The 12,851-nt window shown below is 47.6% G+C and overlaps 1 protein-coding gene across 1 annotated transcript in view; it reads left to right on the top strand.

Moving 5' to 3' along the window:
- The window catches only part of LOC140895349 (unconventional myosin-X-like), a 275,404-nt gene that overhangs the window by 185,076 nt on the left and 77,477 nt on the right, over positions 1 to 12,851 (top strand). Inside the window, exons 24-25 of the mRNA XM_073304794.1 lie at positions 8,345 to 8,384; positions 9,592 to 10,377. Of these exons, the coding sequence (XP_073160895.1) occupies positions 8,345 to 8,384; positions 9,592 to 10,377 (826 nt within the window). The remainder of the gene's footprint in view (positions 1 to 8,344; positions 8,385 to 9,591; positions 10,378 to 12,851) is intronic.

Genomic DNA, 12,851 nt, shown 5'->3' with positions numbered 1-12,851 from the left:
ATTTTATTTGTCAAAATAACACTAAATAATCACTCCAGTTGCAATTAATTTGGTAATTTATTTCAAAATACCTGTCAGCAAGTATGTCCGTAATAATACGGACATACACAAAAGTTCCCCCAGGAGTAGAGTTAAAAAAACCACAGTGACAACCTGGTTCCTCTTTCTCTGTCCCCTTTCTCCCACTCCGCTCCCTGAGCCCAGCTGAGGGGACAGACACCCACAAACCCTCCTCCATAGAGCCCACCTGCAGCCCCCCCCCCCCCAGGCCAATACACCCGATCCCCCCAAATCCCCTCCTCACAGCCCCGCTGCACCCCCCGCCCCCTTGTCTAGACACCCGTCTTCGACTGCCCCTCCCCACCAGAGCTCAGGGATCCAGAGGGAGAAACAGCCTGATGCTTGGTCCCAGGCTTGCAAGGTGTTTCCTGCGTGCTGCCCTCTCTTCCCTCAGGGCATGCTGGGAACTGCAGCTGCCAGGAACCCTCTCTCTCTCTCTCTCTCCCGCTTCCCACAGCAGTGTCTTCTGTGTGCAAGCTGGGTTCTGCCAAGTCCAGTGGCCCTTAGTGGTAGCTAGCAGCCCTGAAGCCCATTTCTTTGGAGGAAAGAAAATCATTCTTTGACAAAACCCTGGCTGGGATGATTTTAGTTGGGGATTGGTCCTGCTTTGAGCAGGGGGTTGGACTAGATGACCTCCTGAGGTCCCTTCCAACCCTAATATTCTATGATTCTAAGAAAGGAAATTCTGCATGCACAACATTAATTTTTGCAAAATTCTGCATTGCACAGTGGTGCAGAATTCCCCCAGGAGTAAGGATTGGAGTGGAGTGCAGGTGGCTCAGAGTAGAAAAGCTGGGTAGGTATGGGCTATCCCTCATTCATTTGTAGAGTTAATTTACTGATTTCCTCCCTCCCTTCCCCCCCCCTCCCCCCACAATGCCCCTTCAACATTGTTCCTCTTTGTAATATGAGGAGTGGATTTTAGTCACTGGGCCAGGAATAAATATTTTCCTCCTACCTTCCCAATGGTATCGTGACCTCTGAAACTTCTAAGATCAGCCAGTGTCTGAGACAGGGTACCAGACTTTATGGGTCATTGGTCTGTCCAGTATGACCAGTTTTTCAGTGAGATGGATGATTGATCTCTGTTCTGGTATTGCAGTTCTTATGATCTTATCTGCTTGCAGTTCCTTTGGATAGTTCGAAATGCTTCTGAGCTGTGCTTTTTTAGCACTACTGCCCCTGCTCTATCACTCATCCCAAGAAAGTGTGTACATGAAGATGTCATGAAGGTGCCTGGAGATAAGAGCCGGTATCAAGTGGCAGCCGGTATCAAGTGGAGTGCCCCAAGGGTCGGTCTTGGGGCCGGTTTTATTCAATATCTTCATAAATGATCTGGAGGATGGTGTGGATTGCACTCTCAGCAAATTTGCGGATGATACTAAACTGGGAGGAGTGGTAGATACGCTGGAGGGGAGGGATAGGATACAGAAGGACCTAGACCAATTGGAAGATTGGGCCAAAAGGAATCTGATGAGGTTCAATAAGGATAAGTGCAGGGTCCTGCACTTAGGACGGAAGAACCCAATGCACAGCTACAGACTAGGGACCGAATGGCTAGGCAGCAGTTCTGCAGAAAAGGACCTAGGGGTGACAGTGGACGAGAAGCTGGATATGAGACAGCAGTGTGCCCTTGTTGCCAAGAAGGCCAATGGCATTTTGGGATGTATAAGTAGGGGCATAGCGAGCAGATCGAGGGACGTGATCGTTCCCCTCTATTCGACATTGGTGAGGCCTCATCTGGAGTACTGTGTGCAGTTTTGGGCCCCACACTTCAAGAAGGATGTGGATAAATTGGAGAGAGTCCAGCGAAGGGCAACAAAAATGATTAGGGGTCTGGAACACATGAGTTATGAGGAGAGGCTGAGGGAGCTGGGATTGTTTAGCCTGCAGAAGAGAAGAATGAGGGGGGATTTGATAGCTGCTTTCAACTACCTGAAAGGGGGTTCCAAAGAGGATGGCTCTAGACTGTTCTCAATGGTAGCAGATGACAGAACGAGGAGTAATGGTCTCAAGTTGCAGTGGGGGAGGTTTAGATTGGATATTAGGAAAAACTTTTTCACTAAGAGGGTGGTGAAACACTGGAATGCGTTACCTAGGGAGGTGGTAGAATCTCCTTCCTTAGAGGTTTTTAAGGTCAGGCTTGACAAAGCCCTGGCTGGGATGATTTAACTGGGAATTGGTCCTGCTTCGAGCAGGGGGTTGGACTAGATGACCTTCTGGGGTCCCTTCCAACCCTGATATTCTATGATTCTATGATTCTAAGAGCAAATGTGCAGGTTGGGAGCAATTCGTGAATAACAAGAGGCACACCTCACCATCCTCCTTTCAAGGAATGTCATTCATTTTAGTTCCATAGTTACCTACCTTCTACACAAATTTGGTGTCCCTTAACTTTGATTGTTGACATCTGTTTACACTGGTGATACAGAATCATAACACTGAAGTCATAGAAATATTTACATTAAGGGAATGAATCCTACACCATTTTAAGCTTCCTGCATGAATAATTGTTTTGTCCCCCGCACTTTGGGTCTTTGCCACATATGGTGTCCTGCAATTGGGCTTTGGCAGGTTAGAGGTATGTGAAGGGGGTCACATAAAAATCAATAGGGAAACTTGTTGCATGGAAGAGGAATCGCCTACCACCCAGTAGACACAGCAGGGGGAGACATCTGTTGGATCTAAGTCTGGGTCCTTACATTTCCTGAGGTCAGTGCTCAGCTGTTGAATTAAAAAACTTAACTGGCAGCTCCAACAAACAGAAGCCCCATTTGACTGATACGCTAGTACAGTAACTCCTCACTTAAAGTCGTCCCAGTTAACTTGTTATGTTGCTGATCAATTAGGGCACATGCTCGTTTAAAGTTGCGCAGTGCTCCCTTATAATGTTGTTTGGCCTCCGCCTGCTTTGTTCACTGCTTGCAGAAAGAGCAGCCTGTTGGAGCTAGCTGGTGGGGGCTTGGAACCAGGGTGGACTGGCAGCCCCCCATCAGCTCCCCGCTCCCCTAAGTTCCCTGTGCGGCAGCCACCCAGCAGGCTACCAATTGCCGGCTGTTCAGCTGTCCCTCCCCCCCACTGCCATGTGCTGCTCCTGCCCTCTGCCTTGGAGCTGCCCGGGGGCAGGGGAATCATAGAATATCAGGGTTGGAAGGGACCCCTGAAGGTCATCTAGTCCAACCCCCTGCTCGAAGCAGGACCAATTCCCAGTTAAATCATCCCAGCCAGGGCTTTGTCAAGCCTGACCTTAAAAACCTCTAAGGAAGGAGATTCTACCACCTCCCTAGGTAACGCATTCCAGTGTTTCACCACCCTCTTAGTGAAAAAGTTTTTCCTAATATCCAATCTAAACCTCCCCCACTGCAACTTGAGACCATTACTCCTCGTTCTGTCATCTGCTACCATTGAGAACAGTCTAGAGCCATCCTCTTTGGAACCCCCTTTCAGGTAGTTGAAAGCAGCTATCAAATCCCCCCTCATTCTTCTCTTCTGCAGGCTAAACAATCCCAGCTCCCCCAGCCTCTCCTCATAAGTCATGTGTACCAGACCCCTAATCATTTTTGTTGCCCTTCGCTGGACTCTCTCCAATTTATCCACATCCTTCTTGTAGTGTGGGGCCCAAAACTGGACACAGTACTCCAGATGAGGCCTCACCAATGTTGAATAGAGGGGAACGATCACGTCCCTCGATCTGCTCGCTATGCCCCTACTTATACATCCCAAAATGCCATTGGCCTTCTTGGCAACAAGGGCACACTGCTGACTCATATCCAGCTTCTCGTCCACTGTCACCCCTAGGTCGTTTTCCACAGAACTGCTGCCTACCCATTCGGTCCCTAGTCTGTAGCGGTGCATTGGATTCCCAGATGGTTCTGACGCATTAGCCTTCCTATTTTGTTATACATCAACTGCTTAACACTTTCCATTATACAGATTTTGACTTATTTTTTTAAAGAACTTTGAGTTCTTTGAGTAATGGTTCCTATGTGTATTCCAGAGGTAGGTGCGCATGCACGCCATCCATCTGAGTCTGGAAGTTTCTTGGCAGTGTCCATTGACCCACATGTTTGTTATGCGTCTCCTCGTGTTCCCTGTTGAGGGTATAATAGGTAGTGAGGGTTGAAGCCTCTCCAGTTCCCTCTTACCGCCACGTGGCCTGAGTCAGAAACCCCTGTTCCTTCGCTCTCTTAGGGCTAGTCTAAGCTAAAAATGCTACAGTTGTACAGCTGCACTGATGCTCTCTTATCAGCTTAATAATTCCACCTCCGTGAGAGGTGGTAGCTATGCTGGCAGGAGAAGTTGCACACACCGGACTTGTGCACCTACACCTAAGCGGGTGGAGAAACAATACTTTGTGCCCACTAGGGGGGCAGATTTCCTGTTCACCCACTCGCCCCCAGCCTCCCTTGTTGTCCAGGTGGGTTCTGGAATGTGCAAGGCAGCAGCCACAAATATCCACTCCTCCGGACAAGATGACTAAGCGCCTAGACTTGCTGTGAAGATTGATTCCTCTGTGGAACTGTAGTTCCACATTGAAAATTATCAGGCTTTGCTGGGAAGTACGACTTTGATAACTATTTTAGGCTAGCAGAGTTCAAAGACAAGCTCCCTCCAGAACACCAAGAGCAATTCCATGCGCTGGTAGACAAAAAGAGACTGATCACCAGGGTAGCCAGCTCTCTGGACAGCAGTGGATGCAGCTGACACATCCTCTCGATCTCTAGCCACCGGAATAGTTATGTGAAGAGACTCAGGGCTACAATCTTTCTGCTTCCCTAGGGTTCCGATATGTGATCAAGGACCTATTTTTTTGACGAGAATAAACTCTTCAACAAAAAGATGGATGAATCTTTGCAGTTTTTCAAGAATTCCAGATTGACACTACAGGTCCTTGGCATATACATTCTGGCCCCTGGACTCGGGCAGCAGAAACAACCCTTCCACCCATGACCATGCACACCCTACCCTGCCTTCTATCAACAAGAGCCCCCACGCCAACAACAACAGTCTCTGAGACCCTGCTTTCCTGCCTTTGCCAAAACCACCTCCTTGAACCTCTCCCAACCAACGGCCAAAGGACAATTATGACACAAACCTCCCTCAGTGCCACGTGCGCAGAGGTGAATTAAGCTTTATTGGGGCACTAGACACAAAGAACTTTTGGGCCCCTCACACCGCCCTTGCCATGGGGACCCGCTCCCTGCTCCTCCTTTCTCCATTCCCCTTTCCTTCCCCCCACCCTACCTCCCTTCCCCACTGCATCTTTCTCCCATTCACCCCTTCCCCTCCCCCCAGTACCTCTTCCCCCCCCACCCCCTTTCCCCACTGCTTCTTCCCTCCTCGCCCAACCTCTTCCCCATTGCTTCTTCCTTACACCCATTCCCCTCCCCCACTCCCTCATTCCCCTTCTCTTCCCCCACCCCGTTGCCTTTTCCCCCCACCCCCCTTTTCTCATCCTCCATTCCTCTTCTTTCCCATTCCCCTCCCTCATTCCCCTTCTCTTCCCCCCACCCCACCTCCCTTCCCCATTGCCTCTTTCCCCATCCCCATCTACTCATCACCCCCTTCCCTCTCCCCAATTCCCCTCCCCCCACTCCCTCATTCCCCTTCTCTTATCCCCACCCCATCTCCCTTCCCCACTACCTCTTCCCTCCTCCGCCCCCCACCCCGAGTTACTCAGCGCTGGCAGAAATGAGAGGAGGCAATGGCATGTGATCCCACATGCATCCCCCACACCTTGCCCCTGTTGCAGGGGGCATTGTCCTTCCCAAACTACATCCATCCCCTCCCTGTCTCCCGACACTGCCATCTCCACCTCCCCTGAGCTGGGCTCCCTCTGCCCAGAACGGGACTCATCTACCCAGTGGGGGCTGGGAGTTGCAGCCACACACAGAGCCTGCCAGCATAGGTGCTGGACCTAGGGGTGCAGGGGGTGCTGCAGCACCCCCTGACTTGAAATGGTTTCCATTAGATACAGGATTTACAGTTTGGTTCAAAGGCTTACAGCATCCCCACTGTAAATATTGTTCCAGCACCCCTGCCTTCTGGCCCTGGCTGAGCAGGAGCTAGCGGTGACCATGCCTCACTCCCTGCTCTCACCCGCCACCAAGGCAGGTTTCTTTTGTTAAAAGGGCTATGCCATTTCACTTTTAAAAGTGGAGGGACCATGGCCCCCCCGACCCTCCTATCGCAGTTTCAGCGCCCCTAGGCTCCCAGACCCTCCACCTGCCCTGGGGTGCAGGGACAAGGACAGGACTGTTCTCAGGCACCCCAGCCCCCCGCCCAGGGCAGCTGGAGAGTCCGGGTCCCCCCACAGTGACCTGAGCTACTTGGGCTCTGGCCCAGCTCCGGCTTCCGGCCTGGTCGGGGACGGGGCCCTAGTAGGGGATCAGAGGAGAAGGGGGTGTGGTCAGAGTTCCAGCACTCCTGGGGGCCCCCAAATTGGCCAGAGCTCCTGGGCATGGGCTCTGTTGGCCCGTGCGGTAATCCACCACTGCACTCGTGCCCTATGACATCTTTGGGGTGATGCTCTTCTCCTCCCCTGGACGGGCGACCTCCACTTTGCCTTTCCCCACATTCCCTCCTCCCTCAAGTGCTACACAAGATTCATCAGGACAGAGCCAACATCATCCTCATAGCCCCTTTCTGGCCCAGCAGTTCTGGTTTGCAGACATCCTCAGATTCTGGCTTCCGCACACTCCTAGATCTCACAGAAGACCAAGGGAGACTCAGTCATCCCAATCCAGACCCTCTTCACTTCACAATCTGGTATTTGGATGGGCATCAAGTGTGGACTGTGCATACTCTGCCTCGGTTCGGCAAATCCTCACACAAAGCAGGAGGGAATCCATCAGAGCCTGCTACTGAAAGTGGAGAGGTGTTGACCTGCATGACCTATTATATCCTCGGCTGGGAACAGGAGGAGATGCACAACACGCGTGCGGGTCAACGGACACTGCTAAGAAACACTTCTACACTCGGGTGCTTGGTGTGCATGCGCTTCCATGTGTGGAATAAGATAGGGACCACATTTCTCTAAGAATTTCCAGTTGTAGGTAAGTAACCTCCTCAACTGCGTGATTTTTAATCCCCTGTAAATTTGATCATAGATTCCAAGGACAGAAAGGAGCTTTGGAATCATCTAGTGTGATCTCCTGTATAGCACAAGGCATAGAATGTCCCCAAAAGAATTTCTATCTTTTAGAAAAACATCCAATCTTGATTTAAAAATTCATTGATGGAGAACCCACCACAACCCTCAGTAAATTGTTCCATTCATTAACTACCCTCATAGTTAAAAATGTACACCTTCTTTCCAGTCTGAATTTGTCTAGCTTCAGCTTCCAGCCAGTGGACTGTTATACCTCTCTCTGCTAGATTGAAGAGAGCATTATTAAATATTTGTTCCACATGTAAATACTTCTAGACTGTGATCAAGTCACCCCTTAACCTTCTCTTTGTTAAGTTAAATAGATTGAGCTCTTTGAGTCTGTCACTATAAGGCATGTTTTGTAATCCTTTAATCATGCTTGTGGCTCTTCTCTGAATCCTCTCCACTTTATCTACATCCTTCTTGAACTGTGGGCACCAGAAATGGACACAGGATTCCAACAGCCATCACACCAGTGCCAAATATAGTGGTAAAATAATTTCTCTATTTCTACTCTGGAATCCCTTGTTTATGCATCCCAGGATCCCACTAGGTCTTTTGGCCACAGCGTCCCACTGGGAGCTCATGTTCAGATTATTATTGTTCATGACTAATGCTGCGAGTTTGTCATGGAAGTCACGGATTCCGTGACTTTCCTTGACCTCCATGACTTCTGCGGTGGCCACCGCCCCTCTCCCCGCCCCTAGCAGCAGCAGGAGTTTGGGTGGGGGGCTCAGGGCTGAGGATTGGGGTGCTTTTAAAAAAAGAGAACTTTCTCGAAACTGAAATTGTGCACAAAGAGCCTGATCCAGTGGTCTTGGAAATCAGTGGAAAAGCCTCCCATTAACCACAATGGGCTTTAGCTCAAGACCATAATGAGTCTATGTAATCCTGCCTTCTTGTCCTTTCAGCCCCGCTCCATCTGATCCAATTTCCTGATTTACCTCAAAGTAAAGAATGCATGTGCAAGGATGGGCCATGCCAAGCATGAAGGAGCTTGGTGGGTTTACTAAATCAGCTTTATAACAGGAGCCTTACTTCACCCTTAATCATAGAGAGATGATTTGCCATAATTTCTGTTCAAATACTCAGATGATCTGGGTCTGTCACTTACTTTTGTCTTCTTTTGAACAGAGAAAAAGAGCAGCTGAATGCTATACTCCAGGTGGCTCAGGTAAGTTTAATTGTTCATGCCTTTGCTGTGTCTCCTCTTTGGACCTTCTGAAGCTCAGGCTCCTCTGCTGGTTGCCTTCACTGACTATTCTTTTTCCTGAAATATGCACCTTTATTTTACTGTGATAAAACATGTTAGAAAAACTCCCTATGAAAGCATTCTTTTCGTTCTTAATCTACAGGTGCCTGACCGCAGCAGAAGGGTTGTCTAGTTAACATGGCATGTTCATTGTTTTAGTATCTTTTTGCAGAGTTCCTATCTAAACATTTCAGGGTTAGACAGGTTGCATCCTGTTTTATCTCTGACGGTGAGCTTATTGCACATGACCCTTTGATGAGCTGCATTTTGTGACACAGTCCTTTTTGCTATATTGTTGCCTGCAACAATCAAAACAAAGGAAGAGTGGAAAGGAGTTAGAACGGCTATGAATCTCCACCTTCTGATTGCCAATCTAACCGTTCAAGGTTCTAGCAACATAACTGAGCATGTTGAACAAGCTGATTGTAAAAACAACTTGTTATTTTCTGGTCTCTCTTCCTTTATCTTCTTCATCCTAGTTCGTCAGCACAGGGAAGATGAGAGATCTGAATGAAATAACTTTTTAGTGCACATACTGAACTAGCAAAAAGTAGTATCTAAACAACAGTTTGAGTCTTAACCCAAGCAGGCACTGATCACTGTGGAAGTAAGAGACCACCTAGTTGGCTGCACTGTCATATTTGTGTGGAACTAAGTGGATTTACATGATACCTTTAATATTTATTGTAGACCCATCAACAATCATTTTCCAGCAAAAAGGGGGGGGGGGGGTGCTGTTTATCTCCAAACTGTCATAATGTTTTCCAGGCTCCTTCATCATCTGCATATTGTGGTGCATTTCCTGGAATTTTCCTTCATCCCTACCATACTTTAGTGTGGATAGCAGGTGAACAGGCCTGGTCCTCTAATAAAGCAGTTAGCCTTCCAATGAGGCTACAGAGCAGCTGAGAAATTCAGAGCTATATGCCTTGACTGGAGATACCATAGCTGTGTATTGGAGTGGGAGGATGAAAAACCGAAAGGATGCATGCAGTGGCTTTTTATAGAGGGGAAGTGAGAATACACATCAGGCATGTTCTTGTGGGGAAGAGAAATTGGAGGACCCAGGAAGGCAGCCCCTTTATAGGTTGGGGGCTCTTTAATTTGATATTGGCACAATTTCTTTAAGGTGGAGGTGTTAAGGACCCAAGAGGAGGAGATCCCACTGCAGGAAGAGGAGAGAAGGCAGATGGAGGAAATCCTAAGGCTGGAAAAGGAGATTGAGAAGCTACAGCAGCAGCAGAAGGCAGATCACATGTCCATTGCCTGTGAAAACACCAAGAATGAAATTAACTGGCAGCGAGAAGAGGAGATCCAGAGGCTAGAGAAGGAAGCATCCAGGGTTGCTCAAGAGTTCTTGGAACTACTGGATTTTGGAAACCTGGATGAAAGCGTGCAAAGCCTAGAACATTCACTTTCCAATGAGGGAACCCTCAACATTGACTGCAGCCTTGTGGCGCCTTTGGCTGAGGAAGAAGTAGATGAAGGCTTTCATGCTGATGATGAGGGGCTCTCTGTCCCCAGCCTGGTTGTTTTGGATGAACACAGCACTAGAACCAGCGACAGCTCCACTGAGGAAGACACATATATGAATCTACCATTTCTGAGAAGGGGTGAGGTGGAGGTAGACAGCACTGCAGATCATCTTGTGGAAAGCCCTGAGGAGCACAGTGCCCCATCTGACGCCACAGAAAGTATTTACAACACAGTCTCAGAAACCCTGAGGAGTAACAGTAGGGTGATCGGAGAGCCAATTTACAGCTTCCCACCAGATGTGGAGTCTGACTATGACCACGAGGAGTTTGATGGTTTTGGAGATACTGGGAGCACCTTGGCTGAGCCCCTAAATGGTGAGGAGATCTTGAGGCGTTCCCATGGTACCAGCATGGACTCCAATCGTGGCAGCCTAGACTCCGTAAGAATTTTTGCATTAACTGATAGCCAGTTTTGCTTTATCTATTCATTCTCTGGTGTCTCACTTTGAGTGCAGGTATTAGTAAATAATACTCTCTTAGCCCATCTGCTGTTATATAGGAGGTCAGAGTAAATGATCACAGTGATCAATTCTGGCCTTAGAGTCTATGAATCTTTGCTGGCCAATAGATCACTAATAATGGTCATGAGAGAGAGGACCTGATGTGTTGGCAGTAAGCAATTAGTGAAAAGGCAGAGGGGATGCGTCTCTCCGTCATTACTGGCCCCCACACAAGCCAGCAGACTTCCGCTTTCTGTAGAGGTTCTTATACTGTGCTCATCACCATGTTATCTGAGCACCTTCCAGCAGTGTGATTAACATCTGCCATGTGTTCTCTCATCAGAGACTTTATATTAATAGCTTAAGTCTCTCCAGGGAAGACCTAATGGGTAACAATGAGAGGAAACTAAATGAGAGAGTAAGAACAATAGATAGAATTGATCTCATCACCAAAACCCCTATTGGTCTTGCTTAGGCAAGGGTTTCAGAGTAGATGCTTAACTCCTAAATCATCTACTCGTGATTTCAGCTGCCACCTACTGTGTATAGAATATATGAATAGATTTTAAAGCCTGAAGAGACCATTGTGATAATCTAGTCTGACCTTCACAGAATTTCACATAGTAATTCCCTCCCCTGTGAGAATTACAGGAAGGGTGGGCCTAGGGGTCTGGGACTCTGAAGACCCAGGTTCAGTTCCCAGCTCCACCACAGACTTCTTGTGCTCTTGGGCAAATCACATAGGCCCAGATTTTTAAAGGTATTTAGGTGTTGTGGCGCTTAACGTTGCAATGTCTAACTGACTTAGGAGCCTACATATAATTTTCAAAATGGATTTAGGCACTTAGGAGCCCATCCATGGGATTTAGGTTCCTAAGTGCCTAAATCCAAGTTGAAAATGAGATTTAGGCTCCTTCGTCAGCACCACAACTCCTACATACTTGGGTCTTAGTTGTCTGTAAAATGGTGACGTTACTTCCCTACCTCCCGCGGGTATTGTGAGGATAAATACATTAAAGATGCCTTAGATAGATAAGTGACACTGTTGAGACCAGTGTCTTGTGGTTGAACTACATCATATCTGTTAGAAAAATATTCAGTCTCTATTTAAGGACTCCAGATGAAGATTGATTTACCACTTCCCATGCTATTCTGTTCCAGTGATTCATTACATACACTTTTTAAACATTGCATCACATTTCCAGTTTGAATTTTTCCAAATTCAACTTCCAGCCCTTGGACCTTGTTATGATGTTTTTATCAAAGGACCCCATTATGTCAGATACCTTATCTTTGTGTAGGTTCTTAGATCGTGATCAAATTGCTTCTTACCTACTCTGTAATACATTAGTTTTAGTTCTTTGAAAAGCCTTTTATTGTAAGGTGGGTTTTCCAGATCTTCAATAATTCTTGCAGCTCTTACTTGAGCCTTCTCTATTCTTTAACATGCTTGTTAAAATGAAGACAATAGAACTGGTCACAGTTTTCTAGCAGGGGCTTTACCGGTGCTGTATACAGAGGCAGTTTCACCTCCCTACTACTTCTTGGTAGTTCCCTGTTTATAATCCAGCCCTTTTTACAACAGCACCACACTGGAGTTTATGTTCAGTTGGTTATCCACAAAGACCCCTAAGTCTTTTCGAGAATAAATTCCCTCATCCTCCAATTACAGCCTATGTTCTTTGTTCCTTAAGAACATAAGAACGGCCATACTGGGTCAGACAAAAGTCCATCTAGCCCAGTATCCTGTCTTCTGACCGTGACCAATGCCAGGTGCCCCAGAGGGAAAGAACAGAACTGGTAACCATCGAGTGATCCATTCCCCATCACCCATTCCCATGTATCACCTTGCATTTGGCTGTATTAAAACACGCTTGGTCATGCTCATGTTACCATAACCCTCTGACCCAGAGGTGCTTGCTCTCACTCACTGAAAGTTTTGGCCTTGGGCTCTTAAAAAAGGTTAGTACGGCAGTGGGCTTCGAGCCCACTCAAGTGCTATATTTCAGAGTCAGAGTTTAAGATGAGAAGGAACCTTAGATCATCTAGCGTGATGTTCTGTATAGCACAGGCCAATAATTTTCACCCAGATACCCATCTATTAAACCCACATAGTTTAGATTAAAACATTTCAGGCCTCAGGAAATGTAACTGTGCCACAGGAAGAGAATGGGAGAAACTAAGTCACCATCAATGCCCAAGGCTTCTGCAATGGCAGGGAATTGATTAGATGAAAGGTGCCCAGATGATCCTAGCAGTGAACCATGTCTCATGTTGCAGAGGAAGGGGGAAAAAATCCCAAGGTCCTAGCCAGCATGAGCTGAGAGGAAATTCGTTCCCAAGCCCAGATCTGGTGATCAGCTTGACTCTGAGCATGGAGCAAGAAATATCAGTCAGGCATCTAGAAAGAGAAT

Source organism: Lepidochelys kempii, chromosome 11 (assembly GCF_965140265.1).
Source record: "Lepidochelys kempii isolate rLepKem1 chromosome 11, rLepKem1.hap2, whole genome shotgun sequence".
Taxonomy (NCBI): Eukaryota; Metazoa; Chordata; order Testudines; family Cheloniidae; genus Lepidochelys; species Lepidochelys kempii.
This window is presented reverse-complemented; position numbering and strand designations above follow the sequence as displayed.